The sequence below is a fragment of the Arachis hypogaea genome, chromosome 13 (genome assembly GCF_003086295.3).
Source record: "Arachis hypogaea cultivar Tifrunner chromosome 13, arahy.Tifrunner.gnm2.J5K5, whole genome shotgun sequence".
Classification (NCBI taxonomy): Eukaryota; Viridiplantae; Streptophyta; class Magnoliopsida; order Fabales; family Fabaceae; genus Arachis; species Arachis hypogaea.
The window spans coordinates 264,030-288,346 of record NC_092048.1 but is presented as its reverse complement, the minus strand read 5'-3'; the positions used below and the strand labels follow the sequence as shown (position 1 = coordinate 288,346).

The window sequence follows — 24,317 nt, the reverse complement described above, 5'->3', positions numbered from 1 at the left end:
GTTACTCAATGTTTATTACTAGTTTAGAAAATAGTTAGAATGATTAAAAGGATAATTTACGAGAAGAAATAGGTATTATTGTTAATTATTTGGGTGGTGAGAAGCAGGTGGCAAACAATTGTTCTTTTGGGTTCAGCGATTTTGGAACGCTGCAAATATTAATGTGTTAATGAAAGCTTACTTGTTACTGAATATCCATCCAACAATTACAAATATGATCTTAATACATCTGGCTAAAGTATGTTCTTGTGTTCTTCAGAGGACAGTATGTTCAAAAGCTGTGTATAAATTGAAAAGAATTCCAAATCCATGGTAGAAAGTTCGTTTCAATTTGATAATAATGCTACATGGGAAGGTGCACACCAAAAAATTTGCACCCATGTAAGAATTACAAAAATCAATTTACATAAAACTTTCATTATGGCAAAAAATAGAGACTAGATCAAGTTCTCTATGAAAGCTTTAGACTGGATAGTCCTAAAAAGCTCCCTCAAATTAGCCAATATATGGCGTGGTCCCAAACTCTTTGCACCAATGAAATTCAAAAGCTGCTCTAAATCCTACAATCAGAATAGCCAAAAGGGGAAAGGGGCTATAAGCCAAAGAGTAAAAATGGAACATATCATAAATCAAATCCATGGCTTGTTTATGAATTGCTATATAGAACAAAAGATAAATAAAAAGGTATACCTTATTTAACAAGAATACAGCATAAGCCGCTCTTGTTGTTTCTTGACCTTCTAAATAAAGGGGGAATTCCACATGCTTGGTGTTTGCAGAAGTCATTGCATTTGATGTAGATTCAGATGACGTTGGCTCTATGGAAGGAGCATTGTCAATGATATATGAATGAGAACCCCCCAATCGTAACGGATAACGCAAAGGTACTCGCAAGTATGAGGCTACAAGTGAAACAGCCTGCAAATCGAATGCTGCATTAAGTAACACAAGAAGTTTTCCATATAAAAAAAATGTCAAAATATGACTTGACTATTTGGAAACTGACCATCTCACTATTAACAGATAGATTTAAGGGTTGAAAAGGACCAGGGAGCTACAAACTTACATGTGCAACATATCCTAGGGCAGTAGCAGACCTTTGAATTTCTTTCTTATCGGTGAAAAAGCTCATCTTCTTAAAAGATAGCATTGTCAAATGCAGGCCCTGAATTGTCAACGATCCTTGATTAACTGGTTTAAGTCCAGCAGGAGTTCCTAGGTAAATAAGGGCAACTTTTAGCAACAATCCAGAAGATGTGTCACTTACTCGATTAGAAATGAAGTAATATTATCTAATTATTCTAATACAATTCACTGGTCAAGATAACTGGATCATCATCTATAACTGTTGTAGTCATAATATAAAGCAGCCTAACCAACCCAAAACATAATCAACACAAATTACAAAGTAAATAAGGGATTTTTACCTAAAGAGAGTGAAAGCTGAAAATGCTACAATGACAGAGCTCTAAAGGGCCTTAAGATTTACCAAGCCCTTAAGACCACCATGCACAGGAACAATGATACAGTCCACAAGCAATGATACTATGATAAATGAGTATTGCTGTGAAGAAAGAATACTCTTTTGCACAATGAAAAAGGAAAGATAATCATCTATATCTAATTATGCAGATGCCATTGTAATTTCAACAAATAGGAAAGATAATCATCTACTGTTAATTTCAACAAAAAGGAAAGATAGATATATAACTTAGATCAGTTAACATGAAACAAAACCACCACAGAAGCATAAAAAGGAAAAAAAACAAGATGGTGACCCACAACTGGTAGAAGAAGCAGATAATGAGAGACATCATATTCACCAATCACCACAATAGCTCAATTTAAGGAAGAACTGAATCCAAAGTGCCACTAGGAAACCGAGATATAGCGACTGCAACATCCATCACCTCAGTTTCATTCTTTACTTGAAACTATAGTTTCTACTTCTTATAAGGTCAACCATTTCATATTTTAACAGTACCATTCACAAAGACAGACAAATTGAGCAATCTATTACCTGATAGGCTACCTGAAGGATATGCTTCAAGCTCAACTTGCTCTTGTGCTGGTCCAACAGTGATCTTCACAGGATATAGCATTGAAATTTGAGATGCCATATGTTGTTGCCTCATTTTTAGCATCTTCTGTGAATTTCTTAGACAAACATAGCCTTTTTCTTCAGACAGTGCCCGACTTGACTCCTATAGTTACAACATCATGAGCTAACTATCATGCTACAATATCAGCAGAAACATATGATTCTACTATAATACCAGGAAACTGTGTGACAATGGATGGCAAAGCATTAAAGTTCTAAACAAGAACAAAAAAGGGAAAAAATAAACAAAACGAAAAAGTGAAGTTTTCAAGAAAACTAAACGTATGTTTTATGCTTCAAACGCTAAACCAAACACATCCTGAGACATAAAAAATACAGTTGACTGAACTGCATCATATAACAAAGTCTTTCTGCCCCCTTTTTTATGGGGCTAAGAAAAAAATTATAACATAAACTCACTTATTAAAAAGTATGTAGTACTCAAAGCCCATAACAAAATATGAAAAAAGATCAACCTGAAGATTTCTGCTAGCCACGGAAAGAGCACCTCCTGCCACCAACAGCGATTGGACTGCACCACCAAGCTGCTCTTCTTGCCTGCAAGCATCCTCCTTTGCCAACCTAGATCGCACAGACATATTCTCCACCATCAATTTCTTTGATTCCAATTTCTGCCGCATTTCTTCAAGTTCATTTACACGGCCCAATGATTCAGCATTGACCTGCTCAAACCATCATCATCCGCTAATACGCGGGCCGTTATTAGGGACAAGTACAATGACTTAAAAGTAAATAACCATAACATACCCCTATATGTTATTGTCAACTGAAACAAGTATTCATGGTCGAAAGCAACAAAAGATGACAGCAAGAAACAACAACTTAACAAGCAAGACTGAATTGATATGCTTATATTATTGATGCCTATCAGGAACAATCTCAAATACCAGTGCCTGAAGTACATAATAAAACCCTAGTTATGATCTACTGACATGGATAACCCTAAATGGAAGTTGCATCTAGTGGAATAAACAAATTCGAACAAAAATGAACAGTTTGCTTCAAAGTTCTAACATTACCAAAAATGAAACTGCATTTGACACGACAACATTGAACCATTTCCTTCTTCCCCAAATCTATCATTCTATTGCGATTCCACTTCCCCCGCAATTCACCAAAACAGAGCTTCTTCTAAAATTTTTCTTTATTCTAAGTTAACTCCTCATCAACCACACTCAGCAGAAATTGAATTCAACAATCTCAGGAAATCAATTAAAAGCGCAAAGCCATAAACCTAGCTCTTACTAAAACCCTACCTGGATGAGGTCATGGAGCTTCTGATGAAGACGACGCTTCTTCTCCTTGGCTTCATTGAGCGCAGAAGAGAGACTCGACAACCTCGCAAGCTCGCTCTCGAAATCCTCCCACTCAATCACTCTCAAATCTTCTGGATCGGTCGTCGTCGTCAGCAACGAGATGTTCTGGTTTGGTTCCATTGGGGATCGACCTCACCATCGTCCTTGGACTGCGCTTAATTCACACTCACAAGCTCGTCGATCCCTTCTTCATCACCACTTCATCAAATTTTAATTTTCTCGGGAAAATATTGGTTCTGAATTTTCTCGGAAAAAGGAGAAGAAGAAGAAAGAAGGCGTCAGTGGAGGAGTTTGGTTTCTCTTTTTGTTGGAGGGGTAAACTGTAAAAGTGTAAAACAGCAGATTAGTGGACACGTGGCACTTACGCAACACACTTTACCATCGTCAATTGATTCATTTTGTTAGTCAAAATCGTGTCTCGAAACGAAGCGATTCTAGGAGCAGCTTCCGTCGCGACTAGGAGGTTGACGCCGGTGGAATCGCCGGAATCGGTGGCAGAGGTAGGGAGAGAACAATCTGCCGGATGAGGATGGGCTTGGGCCTCTTCATGAAAAAAATAGCAGACCGAAAAAAAGTATGTTCATTATTAATTATTATGCATATTGAGTAAATTGGTCTAGACTATAAATAATTTTATCACAAGTCACAAGAGAGTTATCGTTGATTGGGCCATAACATGAGTTGAGGAAATTGAATTGGGCTAAAACTAATGAAATGTAGAAAGCCTAGATATAAACCTTTAACTTTCCAGGTCCAAATAAAAAACATTAACTTTGAGAATCATTTGGGCTTAGGCCCCTTCTACAACCAAAAACAAAAAACTTTGAGGATCACTAATATTGCAGGTTTTGTTGTAAATATTGGTTATTGTACAGCTTACTATGCAGAGTTATGGGGGGTTTATTATGGACTCAAAACAGCATGGGAATTGGGATTGAGAAAAATCATTCTAGAAGTAGATTCCAAAGCAGTGGTGGACGTGATAAAAGGAGCAACAAATTCCAATAAACACCCAGATGCAATAGTGAGGAAAATAGTGGAGCTCCTCCAGAAAAAATGGCAAACTAAACTGGTACATAATTACAGAGAAGGAAATAGAGGAGCAGACTGCATGGCAAATGAAAGCTTATTTACTGAACCAGGATATCATTTCATTGATCAACCAAGTACCAAACTTAGGAGCATTTTAGCTGATGATTGTAGAGGGGCTACCTTACCCCGATTAATTTCTGTTTTGTAATTTTTTTTTGTTTTGGGTGTTATGCCCCGTTTTGTATATCAAAAAAAAAAAAAAACAAACAAGAAAATTCCTGAAAACAAGATCATTTTTCTTCAAACAAAAAAAAAAAATCTTAATGTGGGTTACGAGAAGCTTTATTCGTTAACAATAATAAAAAGAGTTAATAGTCAAAATTGTTTCTAAAAGATCACTCAATCTCTATTTTAGTCCCCAAAAAATAAAATTAATTAAAAGAGTTTCCAAAAGATAATCGCATTGGTAAATTACGCTACCAGTTGATCGCCGATAAATCTATTTCTAAAATCCAAAAATTTAAATACACGAGCGTGAAAACATCTCTAGGAGACTCAGCCCTATCACATGGTAATACTTTCCCACAGCCGCCACCGCCGTCAACATGGAGGAGAAGAGTTATATATGTTTGAGATTGAGATTAGGGTTTTGAAATTGATTCTAACATCTAGGGAATTAAGGTTTGCTTATGATTGTTAATATTGTTCTCTAGTAGCGCGAACTCATGTGCAGATGTCGCCTTGCAGAATAGTGAAGTAAACAGGGACGTTCAAAGTATGAATAAGTGTCTCAGGGAAGGACGTTAGAGAGAAAAGAGGAGACATGGTTGTTATGAGTGGTGGTCATTGGAAAAACATTTGAATACATCAAATGACATTGTCTCCACACTTGGAGGCAAAAAAATCAAAGTTATGTCGTTTTGGGGTGTACCACGCTTACGAATATTAACCATGTCATCAACTGAGATGATAGAAGGATGAATTCTACTAACGTAGTTATCATTCAGGTACTATTTTAATTAATTTTATTTTTTTGGGACTAAAATGAAGATCGAATAATTTTTTAGAGTTAAATTTGACTATTAACTCTAATAAAAAAATCATGATAAATTAACCAAAAAAATTATGATAGAATCAATTTAAACAGGTCAAATAATTAACTCACTTATTTATTTAAATAAGTGTATGAAATTATAAACAAAAAAAGTATATGATAAAATTTATCAAATTTTATTTTGTATATACAGTAATACATTAACGAACTTTAATGTTAAGATTAAAAGATAGTATTGTTCATGAGCTTTACCATTATAACTTTATAAGTGGATATCACTATAGTCCCTTATTAAAAGATGCTCCCCGCTTATTACAAACATGACAATTTATCTAAAATGGACTTTGATTGTTGCAATCCAAATTATTTCCAGTGCTAACTCCCAACATTGAGCAATACCTACTATAAAACCCGATTCGATCTTCGACCCGAGAATCCGGCCCGTGTCCGCATTCAAGCCCACCATTGATTATGTTGGTGATGACACCATATCCGGGGACTCGGCCGGCGGCTGTATCGGTAGAAGACGGCGTCCATCCTCCGGTAATGACATTATGACATGATGGCTTATTTCCTTGTGGTGTCATCCAAAACCATATGGCTGTCTTAAATGAAATAACTGGATCAGTTGCTACTTGATCAGGATTGTTTAGAAGATTTGATCCTATAGCATTACCCGCTGGCCCGTAATTGTAATTGCTGCAACAAGTTATTAATTAATTGCACGTCGATAATAATGTATGTGGACAACCAAAGATTTGTAAAATAATTTTTGATAGATTTACAAATTTGTACGATAATAAAGGTATATACTTAGAATACTCCATGACAAATTTAATATAGGTTTAATTATTCTATCGGCTTCTATAATTTCATCGAATTTTTAATTAAGTTTCTATACTTTTTTTTTTCAATTAGATTTTAATACCGTATTAAATTTTGTAATTAAGTCTTTACTGTGATAAAAATATTAATTGAAATTAACAGAATATTTTCTGTTAAACTATACAAAATATTCAGTTAATTCTAGAATTTTTGTCAGGCGGCAGAAATTTAATTACAAAATCTAATATCGTATAAAGACTCAATCAAAAAAAAATATATAAAAATTAATTGAAAATTTAGTAAAATTATAGAAAACGACAAAATAATTAAACCTTTCATATACAATATATATATATAGTAATAAAATATTTTACCCAACTTTAAAATAATCTAAAATTCATACAAATATAATTTATAGTTAAATGATACTTATATAGAATTTAATTTTAATGCATTAACAAAACAAAATATTTTACATAATCTTTTAATTATTTTTTATGACTATTTATACAATAAGTACGAAAAATAACTACTTTTATTGACATAATAAAATATTTTTATACTGACTACTATATATAAAAATTAAATCCTGTATTATCAATACATATAGCAATTAAACTCAAATAAATAAATTGTATCGCTCTATTTCATCAAATTCTGCTTAAATTTGTCTATTAACTTGATGTGGTTAGATTCATTATTGGACATGGTATATACTATAGTCTTATATATTTGTTAATTACTTACTGAGTGAGTTGAATTGGTCCTCTTCCATAGTATTTTTTGCCAGGAGCACATGGCCATTGTGTAGAGGGTGTACAATAATCTGCTTCGTTATTTTCATTGATAAAGCAATACCCCCAAGCATATGGACCATCTGGTGCACTTGCCCATCCTCCTATATATATAAATAGTACGTTCAAAATTAAATCTTGAGTATATGTGTATATAAAATTAAATATTTTTGTGTTAATTAAAAAATATATATATGAGAAAGTTACATCCCCTAATAAAAGGTTTTATCCAACTTGAGCTAGATTTGGTAGAGAATATAAGTTTATTTTTTCTTATGATTCAAAGTTAGATTGATAGCAGATGTGTAAGATAGAGTGGTGTGAAGATTTCACAAGGAAGGCGTTTATTCAACTAACTCATTTGTACATGTTTTGTAGGAAGAGACTATGGATGAGGAGCTATTGAGTTACAGATACACAAAAGACGTTTGGAAAGGACTAGTTCCACCATGAGTGAAATTGTTCTCCTGGTTTATTTTGGTAGACCGAATCAATACAAAGGATCGGTTTAATAGACTGGGTGTCCTATATGTAAGAAAGATGTTGAAAATATACAACATCTGTTTATTACATGTGAGTACTCTTGGCAGGTGTGGTGTGCTTGAATATCGGCGTTTGGATAAGAATGGATCATGCCTGGTACTGTGAAACAGCAATTTGAGAGTTGGAGAGCTGTTCCAGGGAGAAAAGAGATACACAGGCATTGGATAGTTGGTTTCTTTTCAGTGATATGAATTATATGGTTACGTAGAAATGACATCATTTTTAACAACAAGGCAACATGGGTTAGAGATTGCGTGGATTAATCTTTCTCATTTGCTAGAGATTGGTGTTGTAAATAACTCATGTTGTTGATGGCAATGCCAAAAATGACAACAGTTATGTTTTATTTTGTAATTCTTGCTCCACATATGTGTCGAGCTTTTTCTTTCCAAAAAAAAGTTAGAATCATAACACTTTATCTCTTTAGGATAAATTCTAAATGCAACTCATACTAGAGTATGTCTTTGATTCCTGTATATCCAAAAGAAAGATTTAGTCTAAGGTTAATAATTAAATTAGTTTTTAGAGATAAGATATTTTTTAAATTTGTTTTTGAAAGATTTTTTTTAATCAAATTAATTATTTAAAGATAACGAAATAATTATATTTGGCCTTCAGTTACTTTACTTACAATTTTTGTCAACAATTGATGATGTAAAATGTTAATTGATAGCGTATGTAACACATAAAATGTTCAATTGGATTTTGACTAAATATGTTTACGAAAATTTACCAATTTAGTCATTAGGTCATATAATGGAAATAAGAATTTTATAATTAAAAAAAATGACTAAATTAATAAATTTTTATAAATATATTTGATAATCAATATCCAATTAGATATATTAGGTATTATATATGTTATCAATTAACGTTTTACAACATCAATCTTTAAAGAAAATTGTTAATGAAGTAATTGGAGGATAAATATAATTAATTCGTAATCTTTAAAAGGCTAATTTAATTAAAAAAAACTTTTAAAAATAAATTTAAAAAATATCGTATCTTTTAAAAACTAATTTAACTATTCATCCCTCAATCTAAGGATGATAATAAAAAATTATTAAATAATTTAAAAATATTATTTTTATATATAAAGATATATTCACCCAAGTAATCACCATATAATTAAGTAACCTGTGGTTTCATGGGAAGTTTGACCGAAAAAGGCAGCAAGCTCCCTTCTTCTGGTGGCATCATCACCGGTGGTGCCGAAGGCGGAGAAAGAGTTAGCGGCAGTAAGAAATGCATTATACGTGTAGAATCCGTTACCCTTACACCGTGGATCATTTCTGTACTTAAGCATTTGATCAAATATGGCGGAAGTAATGATACTACTAACATCACCACCATTAGAGGTACCACCACCACATTGACTTTGGCAACCGTTACCACAATATTCATTTGTGTTACCACAATAACCATATTGGCTACAACATAAGTTGTCTTGGCACAATGCTCCATTTGCTTGTGTACCACATTGTTGTGCTCTTGTGGTTCTACCAAGCACCACTAATAAGAAAGTTAATATTATAAGATAGGGCAATTTGGTGTAACCCATTTTTTTTTTAAGAGTGATGGAGAATGAAGAGTTTCTTGATGTGTTAGTTTCATTGGGGTAATGATGGTATTTATAGGCAATGGTAAGTTAATTATGGTAGGATGCTTGAGATGTTTTAGATATGAGAAAGTATAGGGAGCCAATGACCTAAGCGTATAATGTGTATAATGAAGGTTTAGAAGGTCAAGAGTGGTTTCAGGACATGGTATTAGAGTTCCAGGTCCAGAAGGTCAAGAGTCCGAACCTTGGTGAACCCAAAATTAGCTTTTTATAACATGAGATGTTTATTATCCCTGGTATCCGGATGGTTATCCCTAGTATCCGGATGGTTATTCTGCATAGTATAGGTGATGTTCATTTTATTCATAAACCAAAGATTTAGCCCATTGTACACATTGTACACTTAGGCCATTGGTTCCCTAGCATTACTCTTTAGATATATGTTTATGGGAAAGTATGAGGAACTAATGGAATATTTATACAATGTGTACAATGGAAGTTTAGAGAGTATTAGAGATATAATCATTAGTGTTACCTTTTCCCATCAGTTGAAACTTTTGGGATGAGTGGTATCATGCATGGTATTAGAGCGCTAGATTCGAAAGGTCAAGAATTCGAGTCTTGGTGAATCCCAAAATTAGTTTAAGCTTTTTGGGAAGATGTTTATTATCGCTAGTACTCGGATGGTTATTCTAGATAGTATGAAAGATGTTCATTTTGTAACTCAATAACTCATTGTACACATTGTACAAATAGTTCATTGTCTCCCTAGCGAAATCCGTTGTTTATTTTCAAATTTGGCTGCTTCTACAATAATATACAACACTGTATATCACATATATATTATTTCTAGCGTATATCTTCATAATAATGTTTTTCTGTTGCATTATTATTGTTATAAGAAGAAATCTTAGGGTAAAACATAATAAATTAGTAACCACACTACAAAATTTTCACATATATATATATATACTTTGTTTAATATTAACATCTTCAAAACCAAATTTGATTGGTCAAATGGTTAGTTTATCATTAATCTATTTAAATAAGGGTTGGATATTCGAATTCTGTTTTATATATGCAATGCAGCAACTCATTCACTAATAATAAATTTTTAAATAGATGTCTAATCCATAATAAATTAGTCTTTAATCTATCAAACTAAAAAATACCGTACGAAATCAAACAATATTATTAGCGTCTTCATTCCCTATACTTAAGAGATTAATATGCGACTAGTTAGCAAATATTTTAGTCCGATCCAATGATCAAATGTTTTTGCCTCTTAAAATGGTAAAAAGAATTCATGGGGAGATTTTTTCTTTGAATCTCTATAAATTGAGTTCCATTGGTCAAATTTTTAATAACAAAATTTATCAATCGGTAGGTTTCACCTAAATAAGTTAGAATATTAATAAGTATTCTATTTGTCCACTTGCATAAATAGCTACTACTATTTTGTGTTGTTGTGTCTATGTGTTTTTATTTCGGACACAACACTCATTAATATTTGTTTGACACGTGTGTTTTTTGTATTCAACTGTATTTTAATAAAAAAAAAATTTGAACACGTTTAAACATACCAAATACTATCACATATCCAATTTTATTCTTAATATATATTTTTGAAATGAGTTTAGAAATAGTATATATTATTAATTATTAAAACAAAAAATATTTTAAATATTTTATATGATTAAAAAAGATACTAAAAATAATTTAAAAAATAATTTATATTTTAATATTAATAAAATATTAAAATATAATTATAATTTATCTAAAAAATACTTTATATATATATATATATATATATATATATATATATATATATATATTATCGTGTCTCCGTGTCTTATAAGAATTTTAAATAAAAGTACTTATAAAAACAAAATAAAAGTACTTATAATAAAAAAATTAAATTTTTTTATTTTGTTTTTATAAAAATATTATTATTTTTAAATTTTAATACTTTATTAATTAGTTTATATTTATTATATTATTATATTATTATAGGTGAAAACTCATATACAGTTGTTTTTATGTGAAGTTGATATTTAAGAACCGTTAGATGATTTGACAAATTTGACTAAATATCATTTAAAATTTTTCAACTATTAACTTCATATGAAGACAACTGCATGTGAGTCTTTACCTATTATTATATACTACAAGTATTTATTGAAAAAACAATATTAATAGATATCATATAATCATAAAAAAAATTGTGATTAATAATTTTTTTGTTTATCTTTTTAATTTGTATATATTTAATAAAATTTAGAATTAAATAAAATATAATTAATTTTAAAATGAATAATTTTAAAATTAAAATAAATTGAATATAAGTAAAATAAAACATTGTTATATATTATAATTTGTATATATAATAATAAGAAGTATTCTAGTCTAGTGGTATGATCATCTTTTTTGTATTTTTGTAGTCAAAAGTTCTATCACAAGTTTGACACTTCGCAACGCTAGAGTATATGGATAAAGAAATAATTCTCGTTTTGATAATTCTCCTCAATATTTGTTTAAATATCAATTGAAGATAAAAGAAATAATATTTTTCTTCTTCCATTTATTATTATTCATTTGGAAGTTTGAATAGGAGATAATTTGGGTTTAGACGGAGGGGCCAGGGTGGATGGGGCATGAAGAAAAAGAGAGAAACAATTAAAAAAATAAATCTCCTGTTTTCATATTTATTAAGAAAAAAGAAAAACGATTGAATTTGTGGTTAAAAAAAAAAGGAAAAGGGAAAAAGAAATATATCCCTTCTCAGTAATTGTATGAGTGAAATGTTGGTAAAAATAGGGCAAATATAGCCCAAATTTACTTCATTTAACATTTAATAAGGGATAAGTATTGTTTTGGTCCCTCACGTTGAGGATCAGAATCGAATCCGTCCCCGATCTAATTTTCGATTTAGAATCATCCTTAACGTTTTTTTTTTCGTATTAAAATCGTCCTTTTTAATTTTTATTCCTAAACTACCCTTCCTTTTTAATAAAATTTAAAAAATTAAAAAAAATAAAACACGGTTGGGGTGGGGGGAGGGGAGACAGGGAGGGGAAGACCGGGGGTGGGGTGGGGTGGATGGTGGTGGGAAGGGGAGACCGGAGGGTGGGGGAGGGGGGAAGGGGAGACCGGGGGTGGGGGTGGCGGGAAGGGGAGAAGGGGAGGGGGAAACCGGGGGTGAGGTGGGGGTGGGAAGGGGAGATCGGAGGGGTGGGGGAGGGGGAGAGGGGAGACCAGAGGGTGGGGGAGGGGGAAGGGGAGACGGAGACGGGGAGGGGGGAAAGGGGAGACGGAGACGGGGAGGGGGAAAGGGGAGACCAAAGGGTGGGGGAGGGGGGAAAGGGAGACGGGGAGGGGGAGACTGGGGGTGAGGTGGGGGTGGGAAGGGGAGACCGAAGGGTGGGGGAGGGGGGAAGGGGAGACCAGAAGTGGGGTGGCGGGAAGGGGAGACGGGGAGGGGAGACCGGGGGTGGGGTGGGGGTGGATGGTGGTGTGGGAAGGGGAGACCGGAGGGTGGGGGAGGGGGGAAGGGGAGACGGAGACGGGGAGGGGGAGAGGGGAAGGGAGGAGGGGGGTGGGGGAGGGGGAGGCGGAGGCGGGAAGGGGTTTTATTTTTTTTGTTTTAATTTTTTAAATTTTATTAAAAAAGAAGGGTAGTTTAGGAATAAAAATTAAAAAGGACGATTTTAATACGAAAAAAATACGTTAAGGATGATTCTAAATCGAAAATTAGATCGGGGACGGGTTCGATTCTGACCCTCAACGTGAGGGACCAAAACAATACTTATCCCCATTTAATAATTTTAACGATAATTGATAAATATTAAATAAGATAAATTTAAAATATTTGAATAAATATTTTATGGTGAGTTCTACCCAACTCCCTCTAAAACAACATGGAAATTATCCTCTATAATGTGATACATTTTAATTGAATTTTAGTTTTAATTTGAGTTAATTTAATCCAATAAGAGTTAACATCTTAATTAAAATAGAATTATTTTTTAATTAAGATGTTAACTCTATCCTTTAACCTATATTAATATTCCAATAGATCAAAATTTTAACGAATATTAACTAGCAAAAATTGATAATTATTGAGGGATTGACAGTGACAATAATCAATATGATTGAAACGACATAGTGATGGAACAAAGTTAACCAAACTATGTTATCATTTACTTAGAAACATAGATAATAGTTTTGGGAGAAGGAATGATTGTGAGTTTTTTTTTTTTTTTCTAAAGATAGTAGGTTATATTTCATTAATTATTGAAAAATGAAATACAAAGATGTCCAAAAGCAGGACAGCATAATGAAAGGTGGGGATTTCCCAAAAACACTACACTGAAGGTATTCATCCAACGGTGCGTAGTCGAAAAACGAAAAAAATCTTAAAGAAGAAAGAATGATAAATCAAATTGAATGCAACTAAAAGCTTGCCTCATGGAGATGACGACCTAAACTGGGAGTTCTTTGGACTTCACGGAAAAATACTTGACAAAGCTTGCTAGAATGGCAGACGGCATTGAAGTAGAACCTTCAAAAATCAACTGGTTGCGAGCTTTCCAGCAGTTCCAGCAAATGATGGCAAGTAATTGAGGATTACGGTCAGCATTCTTCAACGGGTTAAGCATCTCTGTTGATGCAATCCACCATGTCCAAAAGTCGTTAGGACTCTGAGGGGGAAGACAGTCACGAAGATAACTCTGAGACCATACATCTTTAATTCTAGAGCAATCGATCAAACAATGAGTGACTGTTTCGGTTGCTTCATGACAGCAGGGGCATATTGGTGATATAGATGGGATGCGGTGATGAATCTGAGAAAGCACCGGGAGCCAGTCATGGAGAGCTTTCCAGATAAATAGCTTAATTTTGTGAGGCAAGTTCAACTTCCATAGATCAATCCACGGCTTTTTCTGTTGCATATAATTAGGGCAAAGCTCCAAAGGCGGATGGTAAAATAAATAGCCAATTCTGTAACCAGAAGCTGTATCATATTGTTTGGATTTGTTCAAATCTCATTGCAATTTGTCCTTACTCTGCTGAATTTTAACTGACAAAATCCTATTTGCAACGTCTTGGGGAAATAATTCTTGAATAAGATTCTGATTCCAATTCCTATCTTCAGTAATTAGATCTTTAACTCTTGGAACCAACTCAGAGATAGCTTGTCTATTTGGCATGTCAGAAATCTTTAAAGGATACGGAGGAGGCAGCCAAGGATCCTCAAAGGTTCGGATATTCTCTCCAGTACCCACAGCCCAATTAAGACCTTTTTCAACAATCTTTCGGCCTTCCAGTATGCTCCTCCATCCCCAAGAAGGTAAGACTCCAATTTCTGCCGTTATAGCATTACCATTGCTAAAGTATTTACCTCTTAGGATTTTGGATAATAAGGAAGTAGGCTGTGTTACAAGTCGCCAAAACTGTTTGCCTAAAAGCGCCAGATTTGGATTCTGAGATCTTTAAATCCAAGGCCTCATTCTTTTCGTGGGTGAGTCATAGTGTCCCAGCTAATCCAAGCCATCCGCCTTTCAGAACCTTTTTGTCCCACCAGAACTGAGAAAGTAGAGAGTGAATTTCTGAGATTAAACCATCAGACAACTTGAAGCAAGACAATGTATAAATAGGAATAGCTTCTCCCACTGCCTTAAGCAATATGTGTCTACCACCTGACGATAGAAGATTGCGCTTCCACCCTTGGATTCTTTTCCGAACCTTTTCTTTGATCATACTAAAAGAAGCCTTTTTCGATTTAGAGACTGTAGAAGGTAAACCAAGGTATTTATCCTGAGCCCCAATATGATTAATATTCATAGAGTTAGCCAGTAGTGTACGAGTAGTGGAGGGAGTGTTGTGGCTAAAGAATACAGCAGATTTATTAAGATTTACCCTCTGGCCACTGATGCTTTCATAAGAATTCAATAAATGCAGGATATTTGAACATGCTTCAGGATTAGCCTTACAGAATAAGATGGAATCATCAGCAAAGAGGAGGTGGTTGACCTTGGGACATCGCCTATGTATCTGAAGACCTTGAATTAGTCTGTTTTGTTCTGCCTTGTGTAGCAAGAAGGAGAGACCTTCTGCACAGAAAAGAAAAAGATAGGGAGATAGAGGATCTCCTTGTCGAATACCTCTATTTGGTTTGAAGAAACCATGAGGTTGTCCTTCCACAATAACAGAATAAGAAACAGTTGTCACTAATTATCGAATCCACATAATCCACCGGGAGTCAAAACCAAACTTCTCCAATATAAATCAAAGAAAGTGCCATTCCACCCTATCATATGCCTTACTCATATCTAGTTTTGGCGCCATTTCATTTTCGAGTCCCCTTTTTTTGTTCTTCAAGTAATGCATACACTCGTGAGCAATTAGGATATTATCAGAGATTAATCTGTCTTTAATAAAAGCACTCTGCGTAGGGCTAATTAGTCTATTCATCATACCCTGAAGTCTATGTACAAATACTTTGGAGATAATCTTGTAAATACTTTGGGCTAATTAGGAATGATTGTGAGTTGCAACCTTAACAATAATTGAATTATATTAAACTATTTTTGGTGTATAATGTAAATTAAAAATTAGTTATTAAATTAATTATTTGTGTAAATATATGTTAATTCTAAAATATGTATTAAAAATATATGAAATAATGCATGTAGTTATATATAAAGATGTGAGCGACTGATATTTTGTGTATGTATAATATTTTTTTGTTGCAATTTTGACACTAAAAAAGATAATTATAGCAATTATTATATATATAGTAGGGTTATTTTGTAATTAAAATGTTAACTTTAGTCTATTTTAGTTAAGATATTAACTCTTATTGAGTTAAATTAACTCAAACTAAAATTAAACATTCAATTAAAATATGTCACGTCATAGAGGATAATTTACATGTTGCTTTAGAGGGAGTTGGGTAGAAGTTACCATATTTTATTATCTCCCAAATTTATTAGTCTTTAAAATATTATGGTCTTGATATTTTTTGTTAATATTAACTAATATTTGGTCAATATTTTATTTTTGTACTATTATATAATTTAAAATTTAAAATTTAAAATTTATTACTTAAAATTCAGAATATCAACTAAATATTAGTCAAAAATAATATATTTTATTAGTCATATACCATCACTTTTTATAATAATCATTAATTCGTTAATGCATGTGTGTACGACTAGTTAAAGTAACACATATATTTAGTCCATTAATAAAGTATTTTGAATTTGATTCTTAAAAATAGAGAAATTTTTTGTTGGAAGGCTAATGAGGTAATAATGCTCCCTTTAATTGAAAATCATAAATTGATGAACTAGATCAGTCAAATTCTTAATGGCAGAGTTTAATTTACTAAATCATCAATTGGTCTTATTACCTAAATATATAATTAACAAAAATATTATATATAGACTAAAAATCAACCACCACCCTAATATTGCCTGCATCTACATATTTGTAGATACATTATTGTAAATACGTTCTGAATATTTATTGCTTGCAATTAATTGACCTAGTAATATTTTATAATAATTCAACAAAAAAGAAAAAAGAGACCAAAGCACATGTAGGTACATTTCGTGTTAGGCATGGCATTCCAGCTTTATTCCAAGAGGTGCCACATCCAATTGTGTATAAAAATAATTTATACACGTATTTAGGATGTCAATCGGGCAGGGTGGGGAAATAATTGTCTCATCTCTGTTTTTTGTATTTTTCGCAATTTTTTGTGGGGCCCCATTCTCCATCTCCTTATGTTTAATATTTATATGAAAATTATAATAAAAATATAAAAAAACAAAAAAATAAACTACAAAATATTATTATTACAAGCCACATATATCAAATAATGTGTTCATTAATTTTTTAATTTATTGCAAAAAATATCTAAATTATAATATTAATAATACATCACAGAGTTATTATTATTAATGTATTAATTGTATTTTGATTTTTATTATTTATATATTTAAAAATTATATTAAGAATTATTTATTTCGTTTTATAATAAATAATATTTTAAATATGAATAATTTATTAAAAAAAAAACAATATTAATATAATGAATTAAAAAAATTCGAAAAGAGATATTATATCAACTTTTTAGAATAAAATAAATCTCTAAACCAATTTAAAAACAATTAGGTCTCTGCTCAATTATATTACCTAACAAATTAACATTTGACAGAAAAGATAGGAACTGAAGTGAACTAATTAATCTCAATTAATAATGTACGGAATTTTGTTTTTACCATTTTAAGAAGGCCAAAATTGATATATAAAATTATTATTGATTGAATAGTTGTTATATTCGAATTAATTATAAGAAATGGTTTATTTGATAAACTAATCTCAATATAATTAAGATATTCCCATGTTGAATAAGGTGTTACATAGCACTTGCACCTGAACTTTTGCAGAAATTGCACTCGCAGTTTTGTAAAATCAAACTCGTCCTATATAGATGTTCAAATCATATTGTAAGTTCAACAAAATTATTAACTCATTCGTCCTATATAGATGTTCAAAAATTTGTTGAGAATGGTATGTAAAAAATAAAAAATGAGGAACACCCTGATACTTGATTAAACAACGGATAATTGAGCTGACTATTCGACTTGTCAAGTTTATTCTTTTTCTCTCTAATTTTTTTTTTTTGGTATACATTGGGGGCGAGGCCCTTCTCTTTTTCTATTTCTTATAAATTTACGACTCTTATAAAAACTATAGCCCACTTCAGTTTTTGGTTATTTTTTTTTTGGGTCATGAAAAGGCCCCTGTTGACTTATAAGCTTTTGCCCTAATCCATGCTTTTCGTTTGGGCCATTACTATTAAAAATATTATTAAAAATAGAGAAAAATGAAATAATTTTATTATTTATATTTTTCAAATATATACTATAGAGTTTTTTTTAGGACAAAAAAAGAAGAGTATATTGAGTGTTTTATTTTGTTTTCTTAAATTACACAGAAAGAAAATCTTAAATACTCAAGCATAGTTGCTTTCAATTTTTTTTTATAACATTTTTCTAATAAAATAATTAATTACTAAAATAATATATATTTTTATAATAATTAATTAGCGACTCATTTTTTATATTTAATCAATATTTATAAATAAAAAACTTTAAATTACAAATTGAATGTAATGAAAAGAAAATTGTTTAATGAAATTTTGTTCCTTTCATTTCACTTTTTTTTTAAATATTAAAAAAATTTTGCATTAACATTTTTGCCCCTAAAAAAAATTATATATTAAGATTTTTAAATTTTATAAAAATAAGAGATGTATATCCTTCTATCACATATTTAAAGACTTATTTATCCAAAAAAAAATAATAGATTTAAGTAAGATAAGAATTTATGTGTTTTACTTTTATAAAGTTCTGAAACTTAATATAATAAAATTATTTGAGTATATATATATATATATATATATATATATTTTTTTTGTTTTAATTTCAAAGCTAAATCTGTTGCTAAAAAAACAAAAAGAAAGAATAAAAAATGTGGAATATGTTGGAGGGTTCATCATCCAAAACCAGAAAGAGAAGCCAAATCGGTTCAACACAGAAACACATCACGCTCTCTTCACTCTCCACTCTTGAGCTCAAATTCAAACGCCGAATATAATATAATATGGTATATATAATATTATTTAATTATTATCACTAATTCACATTAATATTAATTTAATATTAATATTCCCCCAAAAATCATCAAATATGGGTTGATGTTCGTTCAGGAATTGTTCTTCTCAGGTTGAGCTTAATTCGAAGCTACTACAGCTTCTACAATCACACTAACTAACATATCATTAATATAATTATTATTATTGTTTTTATGATTATGATTATGGGAAACAGTAGCAGAATTGGTTCATCATTTTCTTCTTGCTTAGTGGCTCCTCTTCCTTACCCTTTTAACCGTACAACACTTTTCCAGGTACGTTTTTATATCAATCACCCCTAATTATGACCTGTGTTAATTTGTTTTATTAATTAATTTCATGTTTAGGGTGTAATTATTTGTATCCATTTTCGTTCCATGAAAACTTAGTGCTTGGATTGACTAATAGTTACTTGAATAGGGTTATGTATGTATGGCTTATGCATTTGTTGATTAGGGTTATGCTTTTGCATGAGGTAGTGTGCAATTTGGCCCTCATTTGGTGATAGCTATTCTTAGTGTTAGGGCTCAAAAGAAAAAATTGAAAGAGGAAAAAGCTGCTACCTAACTTATCTCGTGTGTTTAGCTAGCTGCTGTCTCCAATTTGATGGTTTTAGTGTTGTTATGATGACACACTCGATGGTAAGAGCGCCCTAGGAGCATCCAAGAATTTCTCCCTAGTTTTAAGCCTTGATTGATTTCAACTATATACAACTTATTGGATTTAGATAGACAGCTTTTGGTTTTAGAGGACACTTCGAATCTGTTGGATTTCGGTTAGTATTGGATTAAGACTGGATAGGGTTTCGCTGCTGAATTTTCGTTCATCAGTAGAACTTGGACGAAAGTGGAAGATATGTAATCTATTTGGTCGCAATTCACTTGGTCAAATGGATGTATGCATTCCAATAGTGACTGTATATATAATTATTTTTCTTCAATATGGTGATGATAGGCATGACATGTATAAATCTCAACGATGTCTACTTAGAGCTTTCTATATATTTAAACTACTAATCAAGCAATTGGGTAACTTGCTTTGCTACTTTAGTAACTCACTCTTGCTATCTTCTAGTTAAACTTCATTTCATTATCCTGTTCTGCTTCATTATCTTCGAGTATTGCTTGATTTACTCTTCAACTTGTGTGGCTTTCTTTTCATTCTATATTCAGTTGAGATTATCACAAGGGTTGTTTGTCAACAAGCAAACTGCTTCCCAGCTGCAAATATATGCTAAAGGTAGCTTGCTTATCTATTCGGTGATTCATGAATCTCTGCATTCTGCAGTAGGCTTCTGTCAGCTGCCTTTTCTTCATCTTTTAGAGATATGACTGTTACAAGTTATTCCTTAGATAAGTCAGTTAGCTGTAAATGGCTGTACAACTTTAAACTTTGGTCCATGTGCTGATTAGATCTTGGGGTTGAAAAGTGCAAATGACCCCTGAACTTCACACTTCAGTGAAAATTCCCTCCAGTAAGAACTGTTAATCATGGTATTATTGGAGGTTTTAATGCTGAAAGGGCTTTACATGTGCATATTTCATGAGAGTTCCATCAGATATTTAATTGTTTGCTTAATGGAGGGAATCCTTTGGCACAAAGTGTGAAGTTCATAAGTCTAATTTGTACCTGCATCAGCGCAAATGATGTTATTTAGGGGTTTCCTGACATGTATGAAATCCTCTGGATGTGTTCTCAGTTAACGTTCTTTTTTGTATTTCTATCATGGTTAGACAAATCATGCCAGTTCAAGTTTATATATGGAATTCCAAAGTTAAAGGCAAGGTTCCAGAAACAGCATAATGCTCTCTCTGTTGTCTCTGAGGATCAACCACAAAGCACTGAGCTTGATGAAGCTGCTTTAGTTCCAGAAAGCGAAGATGCTATTGCTGAAGACATATCTACCATTGGCAACTCATCTTTTAATTTATTGGGAAGTGATGGAAAACCAGGCTTTATATCATTCTATAACCGTCCATATGGAAAAGACAAGGAGACACTATCGTCAAAATCAGAAAAGAGTCAAAATAGCATCTTGTGGTTTGTGGGTCCTGCGGTCCTTGTTGCTTCTTTCATTTTTCCTTCACTCTATTTGCGCAAAGTGCTCTCCATCATTTTCGAAGACTCTTTGTTAACAGGTAAAGTTTCGATGGAAGAAAGCCTCTCTGTTGTTTTTGTTCATTGTATGTGTTTTGATGATGCATTGTTTTGTCTTCACTCTGCAATACTGTTCTTGCATTTGGATGTAGTTCATATTAAGTAACTTATTGAACCGATGTGGGTAATATGTGCCATCTGCTGGTGAAGAAACCTGTGGAGTGAAGGGGAACTAATTTCATTTGGGGTATTTAGTAATTGGATATTGCTAGGGGAGCATTTTAGACTTTCTGAACGTGGATATGCTGCTCATCGAATAATTTGGAATTATTGTTTCTCGATATAAAATCAATTAACAATAGTCATTGGACTGAAAAGGAGACTTAATTAAACCACAAGCATAATTCATCATGAATTTTGGGCTGAAGTTGATAAAACTTTTACAAATATTGAACCTGGTTTAGAAATTCAATTTTTTAGTCCGAGTAGCGGGGAAAAGCCTGACTTAGTAGTTGTAGTAATTCTTGGGGTCTGCATGTATAATTGCTTGCTTGAAATCTTTTTAGTTCTCTTTCTTTCTTTCTTTATACATATTTGGCTCTCTTCTCTGAACTGACTGCTTTCTTCATCTACAGATTTCCTCATATTATTCTTCACAGAAGCAATTTTCTATTGTGGTGTTGCGGTATATCTTTATCTACTAGATCGATTAAGGAGACCCATGCAACAAGAAACCGCTACAACCAGTCGAGATACTCTGCCTTCTCAGTTGGGACATCGCGTCTCTTCTGTTGCTACCCTGGTGCTTAGTCTCGTAATTCCTATGGTCACTATGGGTTTGGTCTGGCCGTGGACTGGTCCTGCTGCATCCGCAACTCTTGCTCCATACCTGGTTGGTATAGTTGTCCAATTTGCATTTGAACAGTATGCAAGATATCGAAAATCACGTTCATGGTCTGCTATTCCATTAATCTTCCAAGTAAGTACAATCCAATTCCATGCTGATCAAATTATGTATTTTTGTCCTCCTCGTAAAGTGTAATCACAAAAAGATTAATTTATCCAGCCACCCTTTTCCTTATAGAGTTTTGCCTGCCTAATTGATACACTAAATTAGCATTTTGATTCTCTAGGTCTTCTTAATTGGACGAATCGACTAAAAATTTCACTTGATGAGTCATGTATGAATAAGGAACTAAAGACTATGCCTAGATTCAGTGAGATAAATCTGGTGCATCTGATACTGAGATAACTCAATGATACAGATCTTAATGCAAATTTACATCAACAACTTCTACTAATAGATTGTTATTGACAGGTGTATAGATTGCACCAACTAAATAGAGCAGCACAACTGGTGACTGCTTTATCATTTACAGTTAGAGGAGCTGAGATGACCTCACACAACATGGCTATAAATAACTCTCTGGGTACCCTTTTGAATGTCCTACAATTCCTTGGTGTGATTTGCATTTGGTCCCTGTCAAGCTTCCTCATGAGATTTATACCTCCTGCTTCCACCGCGGCGCAGTAAAAGTAAACAATTTCCTTGTAAAGTTTGTTTACAACTTGGAATTGATCCTCTCATGTTGATTTTTCATACGAACTTCCATGTGTAATCTCTCACCTTTCATTCTGCTTGTCAAGTGTTTTGTATTGATTCCTCATTTTAAATGAAGGGTAAAAGATCACACCTAACAACGTTATGTGAAAAATCAACCTAAGAAAATCCGTTTCCCATGGATCAAGGCACCTCTTACCTTCAACAAAATGCTAAAATCTAATTGAACATTTATACACGAATCCTCTTGACTCATCCAGAATAAATTTGAGGTTGCAAGATATTGCAAATGAGGGCTCACAATACAGAAGAAGCAAACAGGAGGAAGAAACATTTGTAGAATTGTAGTTATGCTTTTGCATATCATGTTTTATATTAAGTACTATGCCTTGGTAGATATTCATTTTGGGAATAAGATCACAATGTATTTTAATTAGGGTGCCTATTCACATGAAGATGTTTTTATATAAAGATGATAAATACAGATTATATTAAGTAATTTAGTCAAATATATCAAATAATCTAATAAATTAATAATTCACGAGTTATCATTCCCACATGAAGAAGTCGTCTTCAATTAATTCAGTTCATTATTTACTATGATCTTGGGAGTTAAAGTGGTGCAAGGTGGTAATTTTTTGTATTTTCACCTTCAAATCAATATTAACTAAATCTATGAATAATCGAAAGAAATTAATGTATTTTTGTTAGATGTGTAACAGCCATTATATGAAAATCAAAGCATCCGTGTGTGCTCAGTTTTGTATTTTTTGTAAAAAGTGCAAAGATATTCAAATGTTTATACACCCCAGCGTTTTCCAACAAAAGGTTATAATTTGTATACCAAACTTAAACCTTAATAATAAATTATAAGCTATGTAAATCAATTTGGGTTATTCGAGCAGTCACCTCACTCGTTCACTTAAATAAGTGTAGGGGAATTCGAATCTCGCTTTGTGTATACTTAGATCCGCGAAGAATTAGTCTTTAGTTTGTCGGGTCGGAGATACCGAAGGCATCAACCATCAAGAGGCTTTCGGTGGCCAGCATGGTGAAGTAATTTGTGCATACTAGCCATTAATAAAAAGCACTTTGTTAGCATGTGTTGATGTGTATATAACTACATATGAAGATCATAGTGATAATATAAGCACTCGCCATTGTATCCCAAAAATGTGGAAGCACTAAGTTACTAGTGCTTCACGTCGACATTATTTATTTGTACTTACATATCTTACAATATCATAAATAAATAGTTTTCATTTTGTACATCTACAACTACAATACGTGTATACAATATTTTTTTTTTCATGACTAGGACTTTAGCAAACTCTACTGAATATTCATCATTATTTTTATGAGTTGCTTGTTCTTGCTTTAGAAATATTGAGCCAAGATGGTGATAGCACTGAAATATGAAAGATTACGTGCCTTGTTTTTGTGTGATTGGTTAACATATATATAGAATCTTCATAAAAATAAAAAGTAAAAACTAATTTCATGCGGATGCAAATTATTTTTCATTAAACAAAAGTCAATTAGGCAAAAACATCTTGTCAAACAATTTTAAGGTACGTTTGGTTTGTGTTTTTATTTTCTGTTTTTATTTTTAGTATTTTTTGTTTTCTAAAATAAAAAAAAAAAGTAAAAATAATCAAATTTTGTTTTCTATTTTTAGCTCCTGTTTTTACTTTTTCTTTTACGAA

At 32.3% G+C, this 24,317-nt stretch overlaps 3 protein-coding genes across 7 annotated transcripts; 1 reads left to right on the top strand and 2 right to left on the bottom strand.

The window, feature by feature from the left end:
- Nucleotides 1-124: 124 nt before the first annotated feature.
- Nucleotides 125-3,998, bottom strand: LOC112736189 (vacuolar protein sorting 38). Of its 4 annotated transcripts, none has more exons than XM_072212988.1 (6): nt 3,379-3,998; nt 2,578-2,784; nt 2,021-2,204; nt 1,067-1,215; nt 691-918; nt 125-592 (listed from the first exon to the last, which is right to left on the bottom strand). In XM_072212988.1, the coding sequence occupies exons 1-6, from the start codon at nt 3,556-3,558 to the stop codon at nt 554-556; spliced, it is 987 nt and encodes a 328-aa protein (XP_072069089.1). In that variant the 5' UTR covers nt 3,559-3,998; the 3' UTR covers nt 125-553. The 4 variants fall into 4 exon arrangements, with proteins under 4 accessions (XP_072069089.1, XP_025641320.1, XP_072069090.1 ...); XM_025785535.3 differs by having other exon boundaries at nt 125-560; XM_072212989.1 differs by having other exon boundaries at nt 2,033-2,204.
- A 1,681-nt stretch (nt 3,999-5,679) lies between these two features.
- Nucleotides 5,680-9,283, bottom strand: LOC112736191 (endochitinase). The gene is made up of 3 exons (XM_025785538.2): nt 8,824-9,283; nt 7,097-7,247; nt 5,680-6,223 (listed from the first exon to the last, which is right to left on the bottom strand). Exons 1-3 carry the CDS (start codon nt 9,245-9,247, stop codon nt 5,857-5,859), a joined length of 942 nt encoding a protein of 313 aa, XP_025641323.1. The 5' UTR covers nt 9,248-9,283; the 3' UTR covers nt 5,680-5,856.
- A 9,706-nt stretch (nt 9,284-18,989) lies between these two features.
- Nucleotides 18,990-23,106, top strand: LOC112736188 (uncharacterized). Of its 2 annotated transcripts, XM_025785534.3 has the most exons (6): nt 18,990-19,228; nt 20,126-20,192; nt 20,687-21,091; nt 21,686-22,029; nt 22,369-22,586; nt 22,872-23,106. In XM_025785534.3, exons 1-5 carry the CDS (start codon nt 19,127-19,129, stop codon nt 22,582-22,584), a joined length of 1,134 nt encoding a protein of 377 aa, XP_025641319.1. In that variant the 5' UTR covers nt 18,990-19,126; the 3' UTR covers nt 22,585-22,586; nt 22,872-23,106. The 2 variants fall into 2 exon arrangements, with proteins under 2 accessions (XP_025641319.1, XP_025641318.1); XM_025785533.3 differs by having other exon boundaries at nt 22,369-23,106.
- The last annotated feature ends 1,211 nt before the right edge of the window (nt 23,107-24,317 follow it).